This window comes from Mesoplodon mirus, assembly GCF_964341445.2.
Source record: "Mesoplodon mirus genome assembly, chromosome: 2".
Taxonomy (NCBI): Eukaryota; Metazoa; Chordata; class Mammalia; order Artiodactyla; family Ziphiidae; genus Mesoplodon; species Mesoplodon mirus.
Window position 1 is genome coordinate 166,448,524 of NC_138977.1, and position 18,786 is coordinate 166,467,309.

The 18,786-nt window shown below is 43.7% G+C and overlaps 1 protein-coding gene across 3 annotated transcripts in view; it reads left to right on the forward strand.

Annotated features, from left to right (window-relative positions):
- The first annotated feature begins 3,811 nt into the window (after positions 1–3,811).
- Positions 3,812–18,786, forward strand: part of CC2D2A (coiled-coil and C2 domain containing 2A) — a 136,776-nt gene continuing 121,801 nt past the window's right edge. Inside the window, exons 1-4 of one of the 3 annotated variants that reach the window (XM_082629876.1) lie at positions 3,812–3,890; positions 9,028–9,087; positions 12,010–12,093; positions 14,325–14,448. In XM_082629876.1, coding sequence (XP_082486002.1) covers positions 9,049–9,087; positions 12,010–12,093; positions 14,325–14,448 — 247 coding nt within the window. In that variant the 5' untranslated portion in view covers positions 3,812–3,890; positions 9,028–9,048. Of the gene's footprint in view, positions 3,891–6,951; positions 6,972–9,027; positions 9,088–12,009; positions 12,094–12,490; positions 12,597–14,324; positions 14,449–18,786 lie in introns of those variants that run through there. The other 2 variants (XM_082629877.1, XM_082629878.1) reach the window with 2 other exon arrangements.

The window sequence follows — 18,786 nt, forward strand, 5'->3', positions numbered from 1 at the left end:
AGGGGTGGGATGGGGAGGGTGGGAGGGAGGGAGACGCAGGAGGGAGGGGATGTGGGAACAGATGTATATGTATGACTGATTCACTTTGTTGTAAAGCAGAGACTAATAAAAAAAAGTCTTTAATATAAAAAAAAAGGTTAGCTCAAGCATAGCTAACAAATCCTACCTCTTATAAGAGTTGACCACTTGAAGTAGATGATCTCTCACTATAAACATCTACTACATTCCCCCAAAACTCATATGTTGACAGCTAACCCTCAATGTGATTGTGTTTGGAGATAGGGATTTTAGGAGGTAATTGAGGCTAAATGAGGTCTTAAGGGTGGGGCCCTAATTTGATAGGATTGGTGGCTTTATATGAAAAAGAAGAGGGAGTTCTCTCTCTCTAATCCGCAGACACCAAGGAAAGGCCATGTAAGGACACAGCAAGTATGCGGCCATCTACAAGCCAGGAAAAGAGCCCTTACCAAAAACTGAATCAACTGCCAAATTGATCTTGGAATTCCATCTTCCAGGCCTGTGAGAAAATAAATCTCTATGGTTTAAGCCACCCAGTCTATGGTATTTTGTTAAAGCAGCCAGAGCTAAGACAACATCCACATTTATTTTTCCATTAAACTTTACAGCATTTACTGAGTGCCAGGACTTGACAAATACTAACTTAATAAGCCTCGTCATGACCCTCTGGAGTAAGTACTATTATGAACTCATTTTACAAATGAGGACACTGAAACCTTGAGAAGTTAAGGAAGTTGACTAAGATCCCTCAACTCTAAGATCCAGTGTCCAATGTATCTCTCTTCTCTGCTCCTGGACTCCACTGGACATGGCAGACATGGTGGACCTTGTCAATCTCTCCTCCATGTCTTTCATCCACACTTTCCTATTTTCCATCTCTCTGTGCCACATTTGAATTTTTTAAATCTATCTTTTACATCACTCATTCTCTTTCCAGCTCTCTCATCCATCCTTTGCTTTAAAATAAAAAAATTCATGGATATATATATATATATATATATATACACACATACACATATATCTGATTCACTTTGCTGTACACCTGAAACTAACACAACATTGTAAATCAACTATGCTCCAATCAAAACTTTTTTAAGAATTCATGACTTTATTATTCATTTCTAAAAGCTCAAGCTGATTCTTTTTAACGTTTGCCTGACCTTTTTGACAATATCTCACTCTTCTTCCATATTTTCAAAGCCTCTTTTAAAGTTCTTTTACAGTCATTGTTTTTTTCTGATTCTCCATATGATCACTGCATTATCAGAAGTTCTTGGGTATCTAACTACACCCTCTAATTGCAGACTCTTGACTATTTCCTCCTGTGTGTCTAATTTTGTATTGTAAATTCATCTTCAGCAACATTTATCTGTAGCAATTCTGAATGGACTACTTGAAGGTGTGTACCTCCAGAAAAGTTTTGTATCTGCTCTTGCCCAGCACCCCACAGGGATACAGTAGCCTGAGACCACTAGTTAAAATGTGTCACTTAGGGAGTTCCTAAATGATGTAGGTAGCATGAATAAGGGAATTCAGCATCATGGTGCAAGTGGTGCAAGCCAATGGTTATGAATTCTCAGGAGATATTCTTCCTGCTACATGCAGATTTGGTGAACAGAGACAGACAAGTTTTCTCATGGTCCCCCTGCACCAGCACTAGGTAATAGTGCCTTTCAATCGAAAGACTTCTTTCAATTCTGAAAGTCTTCTTTGTATTACTTTTTTGATACATTCTACCTTTTCATTTTCTTGATTCTCTCTTTCTATATAACTACAAGTGTTGAATTTCTGTGATCCTCTCATTTCCTCTGTATTGCCTTTCTGTAAAGGCAATATGCTACTTCTTTCATTGGAAGAGCCAGAAATACCCATATCTGGGACCTGTTCTTTGTGACCACTCAGTTTTTCCAGAAAACAATATTCCATGTTTTCCGATTTGGTTCCAGCGAAGGTGGACAGAGGACCCAGGTATATGTGTGGGTGTCTCAGCTCTGTGAGAAAGGTGTGTCCTGCCCACCTCTCCATTTCAGACCCAGTTTTCAGCCCTGAGACACACACACCTTCTGCTGTACCTGAACTTGAGACCAGTGGCTCTGGTACAATTTCCCTGGAGAAGAAACACCCAGTTTCCTCAAGGTGGCGGAAGAAGAGGGGGCTGGGAAAGAAGGGTATTATTCCTCAGGCTTCCAGGGGTCGGGGAGGGTCCTGAGGACCTATCCCCTCTATACATAGATTTTCACATTTTCTTGCATTCTCAGCCCCAGAGCCTCCCCACTTTCCTTGGTACCTGACTGTATTCATTTCCTGGGGCTGTCATACAAAGTACCACAGGCAGGCTGGGTGGCTCAAAACAACAGAACTTTATTGCCTTGCCATTGAGGAGACTAGGATAAGAAATCAAGGTTTTGGAGGGTTGGTTTCCTCTGAGGGCTGTGAGGGAGAGTCAGTTCCAGGCCTCACTCCCAGCTTCTGGTGGCCTCACATTCCTCAGCTGATAGACTGTGTTCTCCCTGTGCCTTCACAGGTCTTCCCTCTGTGCATGACTGCCTGTGCCCAAATCCCCCCTTTTTAAAAGGACACGGTCCTATTGGATCAGGGCCCACCCTAATGACCTCATCTTAAATTGACTACCTCTTTAAAGACCTTATCTCCAAATAAGGTCACATTCTGAAGTACTAGGGGTTAGGACTTGAACATATCTTTCTGGGAGACACAACTCAGCCCATCACACTGCTGAGCCAAATCTGGAGCCCTCTCTGAAGTTCTGCAGAGCGGATCAGCTCATTTCCTCGTTTCCATGCCTACCTGACCACCCCACCCCACCCCAGACACACACAGGTACACACAGAGGCACACACACACATACACACACAGACAGAAATGCAAAGACACACACACACACACACACACATACACATACAGACAGAAATGCAAAGACACACACACAGACACACACAGATACATACACACAGACACACACAGGTACATACACACGTACATACACCAACTTAGATACACACACAGACACAGATTCACAGGCACACACACATGAGACACATACCCACACAGACAGACACACAGACAGACACACAAGCAGATATACAGATACACAGACACAAACACACACACAGGCACACACAGATCCACACAGATGCACACACAGGCACACATGCTAGTATACTTGGAGGGTGGCTTTTTTGGTCTGTTCATTCCATTACTCTGTCATCTTCTTTGCCTCTTTTCCCATTTCCTTTGCTTTCTGGGCCATAACAGTGATGTCCTCGTTCAGTAAGTTCAGTGGGATTCAGAGAATAAGCAGAGATTCCTCGGGTACATTCAATTTTCCACGTTTAACCAGAAAACGCTCCAGAGCAACCTCCAGGGAGCCTGTGCAGCAGATAAGTTAGACATCCTTGCCCTATAATGACGACCTTCGCTGACTCTAAGCCACCCACCTCTGAGCGTTGCCTGTCGTTGACCAGAAATGCCCAGCAAACAGATGCTATAAGGGAAGGGACAGCTCCGAAAGCTTGACCTCATTGCTGCCCAGCTCCCCCATGCTGATTCCCTTTGTGCTTCTCCTGTAAGCTGTGCACCTCAGCTCACCCCGTGCGTGTGTGTTCCTCTGCTAGAGTAACCTGTCACTTTAAAAGAAAAAAAAAAGCCACCTAGTGACCTTCCTTAGGAACTGGTTGCTAAGCGGGTGTTTTTGCTGAGACGTGGCTGCAGCTTCCCAGGGAGCAGCCCAGGGGCCACCCCAACGTTCAGCCTTTCCCTCTGGACTTTCTAGAAGATTCACCAGTGAGACACATTCCACGTTCCCTTCATTCCAGGAAGGAGAATCTGCAAAGTGCCTTGTAAAGTTCCTTAAGGTAAATCACTTCTTCCCGGGAGCTGGGTTGCAGCAGTGCAGTCCTGCTTTCAGCTACCAGGCTTGTAGTTCAGCCTCTCCCCTGGACACCCTGAGCCTAATGAATTGTAAATGTAGGGGTCCTCATCATTATTATTTACGTTTCACTTTCTGGAATGGAAAGGTACAGTATGACTTGGGCTGCTTTGATTTGAGCCACTGCCTGGTGTCTGGTTTGCAGGAAATTAAGTCTGGCTCATGACAGCCCCTGGGTGGAATTTCTCCCGAAGCTGTCTCTGCTTCCTTCCTAGGACGTCCATGCCATCCTGTTGCATTCTGGTCTCCCGGAAACACTGGCTGCCGGTTGCATTTCTGGGACTTTTAGTTCAAATTGGTTTGAGGGGCGAAATACTAGTTATTGCATGCTTCACTTTCCTTGGCATTAGACAGAGGAAGATCTGTTACAGACAGAGCCTGGCTGCTCTCGCCAAAAGACCACAAGGAAATCTACCGGCTGTGTTTAAACTGATTGTTTCCCTTTGTTGCAAAGAAGGGCTCTGAAAGGCTGATAAAGTCTAATGGGAATACATGTATGTTATTGGATTTTCATATAAGCAAGTAAATTCAGGACCAGAATGAAATCCTCTTTCGAAAGGATCTCCTAGAGCTCTTTTAAAGAGTCATTCATTCAAACATGTATTGATCATCAACAATGCACCAGGCTTCAGTAAGGTGCTGAAGTTTCGAGTGTGCAAAAATGAACAAGAGCAGGTCGGAAGCTCAGAGTTTACTGGGAAGACAGACCTATAAACAGATAATAACAGTACAATGAGCTAAGCACCATAAGAGATTTATGAAAGGGTTTGAGTGCTTAAAGCACAGCAGGATGACTCCCAGGGAGGATCTGGGAGCACTCAGTTCATCAGATAAATGCACTGGGTATATGTCACATCACACAGCTCAAATGTGGTATTTGTACTCTTTGAAGACACTATACATTATATGGAGCTGATGAAATGATTCTATAAAGCTATTTGTCCCTCACCTTTTACTACAGGAAGCTGTGGCTAGAATAACTTGGAGAATTAGGAAAGGAAATCAAACAGGGTGTGCATGGCACCTGCCCAGTGTTCCAGGATCTAACAGGATCAGACAGAAAATGCTAAATGTTGTGCACAGGGAGAAAATGCTCATAGGTGTGAGGACAGGGGATGGTTTCAGAAACACCATAAAAGGAAACAGAAAAAAAAACTGCCCTGGGTGCAGCTGCGGCATGGGAGAGAGGGCATATTGGTTATTGGTGCCACAAATTCAAAGTTGAGAACCAAAGAGGGTAATGGGGAATTTGACGTCACCTAAGGTCTTTCTTACTACTCTCATTCCTGTCCCCTAACTGCTTTTTCCCTCCTCATTCTTTTCTTCTACATTCCACCTCTACTGTCACCTTTTCTTAATAATAACACTTACTTCCCAGTATTGAGAGCCTGGTCCATGCTACGCATTTTACTACACATATTCTGTCATTTAACCCTGATAAAATAATTACTCATTGAGGTAGGAATTATGATCACAAGTTTACAGGTACAGAAATGTATCTCAGAGGGGTGAAGGTATTGCTCCAAGATCACACAGCTGATAAACAGAGCTGGAATTTGAATCCAGATTCACATAATTTTTTACAAAGGTCTCATTCTTTCTATAAACCCATGTCTTCACTGTTCTGGGGTAGGACGCATATACTGTATTATCTTCTAAGCAGCCAAGGTTGAAAAGCATTGCATACAATGCCTCCCTTTTCATATACTTTCATTTCTTTTTCTCTGCTTCTTTAGAATTTACCACAAGACCCTCTGGACAGGACTCTGATCCTCTGATGACCCTCAGAGATAATCCAGTTGTTTGGATGAAGGCGTCAGTACTTTCCTTGAAAAATATTTTTGGTTTTCTGCATTGAGTTAAACTAAATACATCATTGACCTAAAGTAGCCAAAGCCCTTTCCCACAGGGGCAATGCTCTGTGCTTTTCAACTGTAAATATTTCGAGAATAGTGGACTAACATAGAAGAGTTACTGATATTGCAAAACCAGAATAAAGGTTGAGACAGAGAGGTAGGGGGACATGGAGGAGGACTCTGGAATCACAGATTCTCCGGGCCAAGTTCTGATTGTGACATTTAATAACCATAATGGCAAAACATGGAACTTGTCAGAGGCTAACCTCAGGGGAAACCTCCATTTCCACATGCGCAAATTGAGGCATATGCTACTAAGCTGGAAGTGTTTTTGTGAGCCAGAGTGATAACGTATATCTAGAGAGAGAACAAAATTAATCTGCAGTAAATCACGGCTCTTATTTTGATGTTGCCAATAGGAATATATTAACAAACACTCAATGTACATGATGATGACAAGCTGCATATTAAAGTTGCAGAGTATTGATTTGTTTTCTTAGCAACAGTGCTCATAAAAAGATAAATTTTGATGTCATTTGATTTCCTTAGAAACTCATTCAAAGGTAATGATCAGGAAAAAATGAGGAGAAAAAAATCAACCCCATTACATTTTTCACTTTCTGCTTCTGTTTCTTTCCATGTAACATTTTTTAACTTGTTGAGAATCTTTTTTTTTTTTTAGTTATTAAAATATTTCACAGTTCTTTTTTTTTCCACTTCATAATTACCACTGTTTCAGGGAGCTCCCTTGCCCTGTAGAATTTTATTTTTATTATCTGCCCCCTGATTCTCTCTAGATTACCTCCTCACCCTTTTAATATCTTAGCTGCTTTCACCATTTCCTTTCCTCCATATTTTACAGCCTGGGAGGAGTTCTGGACTGGAGACAATAGAATTTCAGATGCTTTATTTCCCTTTAAGGTGCTAATTCTCCGTTAGGGTAAATGAAACCTTGAAGGCTTCAGATGAGCTGCTTACATGACGAAGTCCCAGTTAAGATTCAGATTCCATAGCTATTAGAAGGGCTTATGATTTGTCAGCTCTGCTGTTGCTCCCCATGTCTCTCATTTAATCTTCACAGCAGCCCAAGGAGGACGATGAAGCTTTGAAGGTCTTCAGAATGTGGCCAAGGAAGACACAGCCAATAAAGAGTAATTTAGTCATTCATTCAACAAAATTTATTGTGTCTACTGGGAGCCATAGTCCTAGGCTCTGGGGCTAAACAATGAGCAAATGTTCCTGCCCTCTTGTAGCTTATATTTTAATGAGAATGGGCAGACAGTAACAAATAAATATGTATGTTAACTGGTGATAAGTACTATGGAAAAAGAAATTGCTGTAAGGTGGTTATGGAGCTCCAGGAAGGTGAGGGTGCGAGATTATCATTGTACTGTGAGTGTTCAGGGAAGATCTCTCTGATAAAATGAAATCCGAGCAGTCCTGAAGGAAACGAAAAGAGAGAGAACAGGGTAGATGTCTTGGGAAAGAGAGTTCTAGGCAGAGCAACTGCAAAGGCCCTGAGGCAAGAAGATTCAAGGGCAGATCATGGAGGGGCTTGTAGGCCATTGAAGGATTTCGGATTTAACTCTGTTAAGAGGAGGAAGTCACTGGAGAATTTTGAGCAGAGGAAGGACATGATCTCACTTATATGTTAAACAATTCACTCTGGCTTCAATACAGAGAATGGATTGTAGGTAAGTGCGGTGGGAAGCAAAGACGTCAGAAGACTCTTACAAAAAACCCTGAGAGACAATGATACTGGACCAGGGTGGTAACAGTGAGCTGCTTAAAGGTGGTGGGATTGTCAATGTAATGTGAAGGTGAAGACGGCAGGGTTTCTGATGGATTGGATGTGGTGTGTCATGTGAGAGCCAGAGAGGATTCAAGAATGACTCCCAGGTTTCTGGCCTGGGAAAAACATAGAGTTCTGTGTATTGCAACAAGGAAGGTTGCAGGACAAGCAGATTCAGGGGTGATGACAAGGAGCTTCATTTGGGGCATGTTAAGCCAAGGGAAGGTGTCCATCAAGCGCTTGGATATTTGAGTCTGGAGTTCTGGGGAGACGTTTGGGCCCTGGGTGTAAATTAAGGGAGCATCAGTAGATTGACAGTATTTAAAGCCAAGAGACAGGACGATCTCACCAAGGGAATGAGGCAAGGCTGAGCCCCAGGCACTGTCACATGTGGTGCTCGGAAGATGAGAAGAAACCAGCCGAGGAATCTGAGGAGGAGAAGCAGTGGGTAGGGGGAGAACCAGGAGAGAGCATGTCTGAGAAGCCAAGTGAAGAAGATATTTCAAGAAAAAGAAAGCAACTGGTCACTTTCATTACTAAACGCCTCTGACAGGGCAACTAAGGTGAGGGCTGAGGACTGATCATAAGATGTGGTGATGCGGGGGTCCTTGGAGATGCTGGCAAGAGCAGTTCCAGGGAGCGCTAGGTTCAAAAAACTGATTTGGAAAGAGAGAGTTTGAGGATTTTTCTTTCAGAAGGTTGAACAACTGAGCAACAGCTAGAAAGAGATGTGAAGCCCAGAGAGAGTTTTTTAAGGAAGGGGCCTTTGTACATGGATAGGAATAAACCAAAAGAGCAGGAAGAAATGACTATGCAGGTGAAAGGGGGAAACTGTCCAGATCAAGGCCCTGGAGGGGGTGGGAGAAGTGCCCAGGCAGAAACCCTGGTCTAGATGGAAGCAGGGACAGACCACAGGAGCAAGTGGAAGCAGAGGGGGTGACATGACTCAGTGGGGTGAGACAGGGGGATGGGGATGGGGGAGGGTCCATCTCTGGCTTTATCTCTTTGCTCTTGAGATGAGAACAAAGGCCAAGGGTAGAGAATGAAGGGGGTTGGGAAGGTGAAGGTTTGAGTGGAGAGGAGAGGCTGTGAAATAGTCCTTCAGGAGTTGGATTCCTACCAGGGTCATCTGACACCAAGGGCAGAACCTTCTCCTGGCTTCCACCTCCTACACAGGAAAGCCAAGCTCTTTGACAGGCTCATGGGGACAGAGGGTCCAGCCTCCTTCCTTCCCCTCTGGGGCTCATGTCCACCAATCCTGGGGCCTAAGAATGCATTCCTTGTGGATGCAACATCTACTCAGTTCAAACACTTCACTAACCATCAAGGTCAGCTTCAGCTTTATCAGTAATAAGAAGAAAGACGTTTCACTGTGTTCAAAGGGTCTGACTTCTTCTTTGGTCTTTGCCTGTCAGGGAGGAGCCATCACAGCTAGAATGAAGCCCAAGGAGGAAAAAGTGAAAATAATTACAGAGGTGAGTGATGGCTCAGATGTCTCCAAGGGATGTATCTTTGTGTGTGCATGCTCATGTCACACGTGTTGGTGAGTGAGGAAGTTAGGCCAGCAATGAGCATTTATTGCACACCTACTGCATGCAGAAGGTGCTACCTTGGGCACACAGAGGAGAAGAGGGGTGCATGCAGCCCTGCAGGTGCTCCAGGATTGAGGGCTCTGAAGCTGCTTTGTCACCATTTCATGAATTCCAACAGACAGCAGTTCTGAGTTACCACCTAAAGGCTCCAGTTCTACTGAACCACATTGATGTCTTTTTTTTTTTTTTTTTGGATTATAGTTGATTTACAATGTTGTGTTAGTTTCAGGTATACAGCAAAGTGATTCACTTATACATATACATAGATTCATTCTTTTTCAGTAAAGCACATTGATTTCTAAAGAAATTCAAAATGAGGACAATAACTGTAGATTATAACCACTTATAAAATTCTCATGGAGTCCTGCAATTTCTAACTTATTTTGTGCAAAACATCATTAAACACTGCCTGGACCAGAGGAGCAAAGGCTTCTCCAGTTTGGAGACCAGAGACCTCCGAACAGAAGAGAAAGTATTCCTCTCAATCCTTGCTTCTCTCTTGGCTCTAGGGCTCAGTAACTTGAGACCCTAGAGGCAGAAATGGGGACAATATGCTATTTCCAATAGGAACTTCAAAAAGCCTGAAGGAACCCAGATGAAACCACACAGATTAACTTTAAGCAAGATATCAAGTACTGACAACTTACCTACATCTACCTGTGCTCATTCATTCACACAACAAATATTTATTGTGCCTCTGGTCCCTGGGAATAAAGAAGTGAAGAAAACTCTGAGCTCTCCTGGAGTTCACATTCAGTCTAATTTGAGGTCCTACTGGAGAGTTTTCCATTGACAGAGAATCAAAACATTATTGGAAAGCCAAAAAAAAAAAAAAAAGCTTGATGTATATTTCTCACAAGTCCATTCTAAGCCAATAAGAATTTAGACTTGAATTAAGAGCCACAGTTGCACACCTCAATATCATCATCTTATCTAAATCCTGATAGGCTCTGAAGAAGGAGGCCTGAGTGAGGGTGGGGCTTGCACCCAGAGGATGATTCAGAGTGATCAGGTCCCTTAGACAAAGAAAAAGCCCAAGCCACGCCCACACCCTGGTTGGGACCTCAGTTCCCTCCTCTGCAGCTGAAACTCAGGTCTTCCCTAAACAGATGGCCAAGGGCACTGATGAGTGGTTGAAGCCTAGCCCAGCAACCTGCATGCCATTTTTTTGAAATCTTATATGATGAAAACCCATGCTTTGTGTTCCAAGTTTGTTTCAGCATAAAAACAAAAATTTCCCAATTTTAGAAAAAAAAAAGTCTAATAAATCCGGTACACCAGAAGAGGTTCTGGATTTATCTTGCAACTTCTTTTATACCCCGAGGTACTTGTGCCCTGGTTTGTAAAACTCAAACTAGAAAACTTTAAAGCTTCAAACTTAAGAGGCTTCAGCTCTAACATTTTATGACTAAAACTTTAGAAAGCATAATATGGGAAAAGAAACGAAGTTGGCACTGTTAAAGGATTTCTTCCTTTTCAGGAACACTCCCACATTGTTGGTGGGAATGTAAATTGGTACAGCCACTATGGAAAACAGTATGGAGGTTCCTTAAAAAACTAAAAATAGTAATACCATATGACCCAGCAATCCCACTCCTAGGCATATACTCAGAAAAAATCTTAATTTGAAAAGATACATACACCCCAATGTTCATTGCAGGACTATTTACAATAGCCAGGACATGGAAGCAAACTAAATGTCCATCAACAGAGGAATGAATAAAGAAGATGTGGTAATATATACAATGAAATATTACTCAGCCATAAAAAAGAACAAAATAATGCCATTTGCAGCAACATGGATGGACCTAAAGATAGTCATACTGAGTGAAGTAAGTCAGACACAGAAAGACAAATCATATGATACTGCTTATATGTGGAATCTAAAAAAAAGGATACAAATGAACTTATTTACAAAACAGAAGTAGAGTTACCTATGTAGAAAACAAACTTATGGTTACCCGGGGATAAGGGAGGGGGAGAGGAATAAATTGGGAGACTGGGATAGACATACACATACTACTATATATAAAATAGATAACTAATAAGAACTTACCGTATAGCGCAGGGAGCTCTACTGAATACTCTGTAATGACCCATATGGGAAAAGAATCTGAAAAAAGAGTAGACATATGCATAACTGATTCACTTTCTGTACACCTGAAACTAACAAAACATTGTAAATCAACTATACTCCAAGAAAAATTTAAAACAGAACAAAACACAAAAAGGATTTCTCCCTTTTCAAAAAGACCTGAAAAAATTTGCATTAAATACAAACTTCCACAGTGATTTAACACGTATCCTCATTATTCTCTACCTGATAGTAAGGCTGGAGGGCAGAGAAGTCCAACCCTGGAAGCCCCTAGTGTGATTCTGATATCGTCCTGGGCCAGAGGCCTCCATCCGGGTCAGTACATCAGTCCTGGCAGATTCACTTGTTCGTGGCCTTCATTAGATTATGACTTTTGAGGGAAGTCACCTCCGGTACCTCTGTGTGCCCAAGGCCTGGAACACAGTCAGCAGTCCATAAATGCCCTAGGCATGAATGAGCACCTGGGTCGATGGAAGCTCCAACACCATATCATTGACCATCTTTCCATTTGGATACAACTTTTGAGAAGAGTAGATGGTGATGTCTGTCCACTGTCCCTTCGCTCACACTCAGCTTTAGTGGGTGGAGGCTCCAGGACAAGACAGTCATTTTAACACCTAGAAATCCCACTCCTCTTCCTCACTTATCATTTTTTCCCAATTTACACACACACACTAAGAGATAACTCTTCCTTTTGCATCTTAACAAAGGAGTTCATTGAAGACAGTGAGGATGCAGATGAGGGAAGACAGAAGAAGACCGCGAAGGTTCCAAGGCAAAAAGGAAAGAAGCAGGTAGGGAGTGACAGAAGCATTTGTCTGTCTACTGGGCTGTCAGTTAACAGCTCACTGCACCCCAAGAGGCCATACAGCCTCCTATGGGTACAAGCACTTGGCCTTCTCTAGGAGAGGCAGGGATGCCGGTGGATGGTCCAGGTGAAGGACCCTATGTGGGGCCTCACGGATGACCCTCACCATGAAGCCATGGGCAGTATTTGGAGCATGTTTCCTCCAAGGTTTTTCCCATCCCCTGAGAGAGAAGTTTAGAAATGCTGAAATGAGCCCCTTTAGTGCTGTCATCAGGCCATAAACTAAGACCAGCGGTAGATGGCAGTGCAGGATTACAAATCTCAGGGAACTTCCACTTTCCCAGCTCCAAGCCCAAATTCTGCCTCAGTCTGAACCGAGGCCAATCCCCATCTTCCGGGCCTGCTGGCAGTCCCTCCCCCGGCTCTGCCCTCTGCCGAAGTTGCCCTCCTTGGCCGTGAGCATCTCTATGCAAGGTCCACCTTCTCCAGGTAAATAGACGACCTGGGAAAGGAGGCCGGGAAGATTTTGCGGAGGGGCGATCGGCTTGGAATAATCCAGATGCCAGCAGGGGAGGGAGGAGGAAGGAGCGCCATTTTGAGCCGGCAGCCACGTGATGGGGCCGCCTGGAGAGGGGGGGCCGGGGCGGTGGGGAGGGCACCAGGGGAGCCGAAGTCAGGGGAGAAACCCCTTTTCAGCTCTCCCCTCGCCCAGCACAATCCCGTTGGGACAAGCTGGGCCAAGGAAACTCCTTCTCTGTAGCTGGGATGGAGTGGCCCAGGGGAGGGCCCAGGGCGGCTGGAGGTGCTACCTGGCATTGTGGCTGGGCCCTCCGGCCACTCAGGGACTTTAACCCCTTCCTGCAGGGTCAGCGGGGGGCTCTGCAGCCGGGGCCACGGGGCCCAACGAGGCGTCAGATGAGCCAGTACAAATGGAAAGAGCTCAAGTCCTTAGCTCCAAGGCCACAGGCACAGTAAGCAATGGTGACCAGTGCCAGGGGCGTGGAGCTTGGACTAACCGGGAGAAAGGAGCAGGGATGGAAAGGAGAAGGCACTTTCTGTGTCCTAGGTGTGGCGCTTTCCTGAGACATCATCTCATTCCTTGAACTGCACAAAGAGCCCTGATCAGAAAACGAGCATGCAGTCTTTGGAGCTTTGTGAGAAATCTGGATAGTGTTTCTTAACCCCTGCGGCACTTCAGAATCACTTGGGGATTTTTTTTTTTTAAGTCAAATGCCTCAGGTCCACTCCAGGCCATTTATTTAAGTCAGACTGTCTGTGCTTTACAAAGTGACTATACATAGCAGCATCTCAGTGAATGGGCTATTTTTATTTCCCTTCTTTTACGGGTGAGGAAGGAAGTTAGGAAGTTCAATAACTCGCTCGAGTCCCATGGTAAATCTGAGTTTGGAGGCAAGCCTTTGTCTGGCCCAAAGGCCATCACTCACCTGGGGCCTCCACTTCCACTTCTGCTCACCAGTCTGCCCTCCTCTGAGAGTTTGGGGAAGGAACCAGAGGCTGTTCTTTGCCCTGGATTAACCAGTGACACTTTGACAGCTATTTCCAAATGAGTTGGAGCTGGGATCAAATAGTTTGGTTGTGATTTTCCTGTTTCTCTTTTCCTCCAAACTTCTACAGAGCTCTACACATTAAACCTAGAAAAAGTGAAAATATTCATTTTTTTAAATTTATTTTTAAATTCATTTCTTTATTTTATTTTTTGGCTGCGTTGGGTCTTCGCTGCTGCTCACGGGCTTTCTCTAGTTGTGGTGAGTGGGGGGCCACTCCTTATTGCAGTGCGTGGGCTTCTCATTGCGGTGGCCTCTCTTGTTGTGGAGCATGGGTTCTAGGTGCACAGGCTCAGTAGTTGTGGCACATGGGCTTAGTTGCTCTGTGGCATGTGGGATCTTCCCAGACCAGGGCACGAACCTGCATCCCCTGCATTGGCAGGCGGACTCCTAACCACTGCGCCACCAGGGAAGTCACTGCGCCACCTGGGTCATCTCCCCAAGAAACCTCTTAGAGAAAATCAGGATCAACACTGCTTCCTGTGGGGATAGGTGATCATGACCGCAGTGACTCAGGTGACACAGACCACAGTTATCTAGATCTGAAGAGGATTAAGGCCTGTCCCCTTGCTAAGTGACCCACCTCATCCTGAGATAGCATCTGAGTCAACCGAAGCCCTGAGATTCACAACCTCTGACCATCTGCCCACAGCTATCGGTTGCTGGCCCCAAGGAAATGGTGTCTAAAAAATCCCATCCAGACGACCAGCAGGAGCCCGTGCAGGAGGGTTCTGACACTCACCTCCTGGGCATGACGAGCCGACGAGGCCCACGGAGTAAGTTCTGTCAACCATTATTAATTGCCTCCTGGGATCAGCACAGAGAATCGTGGGGATTTTGCATGGGTATTATTTTTTGTACACGTCCACCGCCCTCCACAGCATTTTACCCCAATTCTAGGCAATTTCTAAGTTCACCTCTCTCTGGGAGACAGGACACAACCCCAGGACATATTTACATAACCACAGAATTTTGAAGCATTCATTGAAATAGAAATGGTGCAAATAATCAAATAGGTAGACATTCCAGGGTGGGTGAAATAGGAAGGCATATTTATCAATGAAATAGTACTAGAATCAGATGTTGGAAAACCTGAGGATGTTTCTGAGGCTCTCGGAGATCCTGCCCCTCAAGGACCCCTTCTCTTATCCATCCCTCAGCCCACCCCCCAACACACACACACACACACACACACACACACACACACACACTCCCTTCCCCCTCCAGGAACTGTGGCCTGTATTTTACAGCATTACTTTTCCCCATCACAGTGACCATCATTCATTCTCTGCTCATTGTAGGGAAAATTATTACCCCTCACTTGTTGCTTCTCTTGAACAGTGGATTAGATCAGAGAAGAAGGCGTGTTACACTTTTCAATTGTTACATAATTATTACATAATTATTACTCTATTTTTCTGCAGCTGAGCTGGGGAATAAAGTAACTATTGGAAATTAGAGGGCTTTGGAAGCAAGTTCATCTGAAGTCCAACCCTAAGAAAAATGTGGTTCCCATCCAAGAGCAATAACACAGTAGAACTGTTACAAATTAGTAAAGTAGAACCAAACTTTATCCCATATAGTTGCTTCATTTTCTAAATGGGTAAAATTATTCATTATTGAAGATTACAGTTTGTCTTAGTGTGCTCAGGCTGCCGTAACAAAATATACCATAGACTGGGTGGCTCCAACAACAGACATTTATTTTCTCACAATTCTGGAGGCTGGAAGTCTAAGATCAGGGTGCCCGTGTGGTCACTTTCCAGTGAGTCCTCTCTTCCTGGCTTGTAGGCAGCTGGCATCTCCCTGTGTGCTCACTTTGGTGTCTCTTCCTATAAGAATGCTAATCCTATTATAATAGGGCCCCACCATATAACCTCGTTTAACCTTCATTACCTCCTTAGAGGCCCTGTCTCCAAATATAGTCACATTGAGGGTTAGGGCTTCAGTGTATGAATTTTGTGGAGACACAATTCCGTCCATAGCACAACTATTGAATATTTAAGTAGTTGTTTTAAAATCAAGAGAAAAAAAAATGTCAGAGAGCATGGCCAGTAATAAAGGCTCTGTAGCATAATGAAAAGTGAATTCTTTCCTTCTTCCTAAAATGGGGGAAATACTCTTCACTGTCACCATGGGGGTGATTGTAAAGATCAAATCAAGAAAAGGATGTGGAAATATTTTAAATAGTGTGCACAATTTTAAATATGTAAATAGTATGCACTAGTATTTTAAATAAATACACAGTAACTAAGGTGTGTTAGAGTGAGATAATAGACAATCTATGCATTAGCCCAAAAGGAAAAAATAAAAAACACAATTTATGATTTGAAGAAGGAAAGAACAGTACAAGGCTAAGATGTGCCTGCCTGAGCAAGGTCATGACCAGCCGGTCGCTGGGCAGCTCAGGGCAGAGCTGGAGGCTGTTGCTGATTTGGCAGCACTGGTGGACCAAGATGTAGAGAAAATCCCTGGGAGTGAGGTGGGGGCACCTGATGGATTAGAAGCCTGGGTAGACAGGCATCAGTTAGAAACGAGAGGTCAAGACCAGCAGAAAGTCAGCCATATGGTCAAGAGAGCAGAATAGGTCTCATTCAGTATGTCAGCACACGTTAGAGCGAGAGTGCAAGGAATGAGCAACACGAGGAGTCTCGACCTGAGACAGGAAGGGCCAGGTACAGAGCAGAAGTAATAGAGGATGTGCAGGTGTCTCCGTGGTAGAGTGTTGATGGGAGAGGACTCCAAACACAGGGCTCTAAAACACCCAAGTGTGTGCAGAAAATAGTGCGTCCAGGAGCAGCCGTGTCTTATAGGACCTTGCCTAGGAAATCACCCACCCACTTAGCAGGAAACTAAGTCCAGCCCATCTTCAGGGAGAGGGAAATTTGGCTCCACCTTTAAAGAGAGGTGTGTCAAAGAAATTTATGGGCATATATTTAAACCACCACATTCATCTTTCTTTAAAACTATACTCAGAAATCTGTAATGAGCATCACATAAAATCCACACTCTTATTTGTTCTGAGTTCTGAGACCCTATGTGATCTGGCCCTTTCCAATTCTACTCCCACTCTTCTCCAATATGCCTCCACCCTGGTTGACTGCTACTGGCCTCTGAATGCCTTGTGGCCACCTGGGCATTCCCAGGCTTTGGTGCCCACTCAGAAAGCTCTCCACCCATCTCTTTATTAAGCTTGTGACATAAAAGCAGTACAGTTGTATCCGTTAAGGCCTCGGTCTTTGGCGTCAGACGAGTGTGTGTACCAGTCTATACCTGTTACTTTCTTACTTGCTTGGGCAAGTTTCCCCACCTCCTTAAACTTCAGTTTCTTTATCTGCAAAGTAGGGACAAGAATAAAAGGCCTTAATACCCCCCACAGAGTTTATATTCCAGCTGGGGGGTTAGAGGGAAAAAGAGAAAGCAAATCAAAAAAAATATGATAAATATACAGTATGGCCAGAGGTGAGAAGTGCTACAGAGAAACATAAAGAATTGGCTGGACGGGACTACAGTGGAGGCGAGAGGAGTGTTGCTGTTTTATGAAAGGTCATCAGGGGAAGCCCTCTCCAGTGAGAAGATGTTTGTGCAGAGGCCTGAAGGAAATGTGAGACCCCTGAGGAAAGTGGCCTTAAAGCAAGAGTGTGCTTGGTGTGTTTAAGGAACAAGGATACCAGAGTGGTTGATAGACAGTGAGAAAGAGGAAGAAGAAGGAAATTAGATCCGAAGGGAACTGCAAATATTTTCTCCCATTCCACAGTTGGTCTTTGTATTCTATTGGTTGTGTCCTTTGGTGTGAAGAAGTTTTTAAGTCTGAGGTGGTCCCATTTGTCTGTGTTTGCCTTTGTTGCCTGTGCTTTTGGTGTCACATCCAAGAAGTCATTAACAAACTCAATGTCATGAAGATTTCCTCTGTGTTTTCTTCTAGGAGTTTTATAACTTTAGGTCTCACATTTAGGTCTTTAATCCTTTCTGAGTTTATTGTGTAAGGTAAGGGTCAACTTCATTCTTTTGCACATGGATAGCCAGTTTCTCAACACCATTTATTGAAGGTACTGTATTTTCCCCATTGAGTGGTCTTGGCATCCTTGTTGAAGATTATTTGACCACATACACATGGTTTTACTTCTGGGTTCTCTATTCTATCCCATTGGTCTATATGTCTGTCTTTATGCCAGTACCACACTGCTTTAATGGATGTAGCTTTATAATATGCTTTGAAATCAGGACACCTGAGCCTCCAATTCTGTTGTTTTTCAAAACTGGTTTGGCTATTTCAGGGAAACTTAATATTCTATGTGAGTTTTAGGATGAACTTTTCTTTTCATAAGAAAAATGCCATTAAGATTGTGATAGGGATTGCATTAAATCTGTTAATTGCCTTGGGTAGTATTGACATTTTAACAATATTAAGTTTTCCAATCTATGAACATGGAGTGACTTTCCATTTGTTTGTGTCTTCTTTAAATTTTTTCAACAGTTTTTTATAGTTTACAGCATACAAGTCTTTTGCCTCTTTGGTTAAGTTAATTCTTAAGTGTTTTACTCTTTTCATGCTATTGTAAATGGAATTGTTTTCTTAGCTTCCTTTTTAGATGTTTCACTGTTAGTGGATAGAAACACACCTGATTTTACATATTGATTTTCTGTGCTGGAACTTTGCTGAATTTGCTTATTCGTTTTAACATTTTTTGTGTGTGGGAGGGGACTCTTTAAGGTTTTCTCTACATAAGACAATGTCTTCTGCAAACAGAGATAATTTTACTTCTTCCTTCCCAATCTGGATACCTTTTGTAACTTTTTCTTACTGTCTTAGTCTGTTTGCTCTGTTAATATAAAACACTATAGACTGGGTGGCTTATAAGCAGCAGAAATTTTGTTTCTCATAGTTCTGGAGCCTGAAAAGTCAAAGATAAAGGCACCAGCAGATCTGGTGTCTGGTAAGGAGGGCCTGCTTTTCGGTTCATAAGTGGCTATCTTCTTGCTGTGTTCTCACATGGTAGAAGGGGCAGCGTAGAAGCTCTCTAGGGTCTTTTTTTTTTTTTTTTTTTTTTGTGGTACGTGGGCCTCTCACTGTTGTGGCCTCTCCCGTTGCGGAGCACAGGCTCCGGACACGC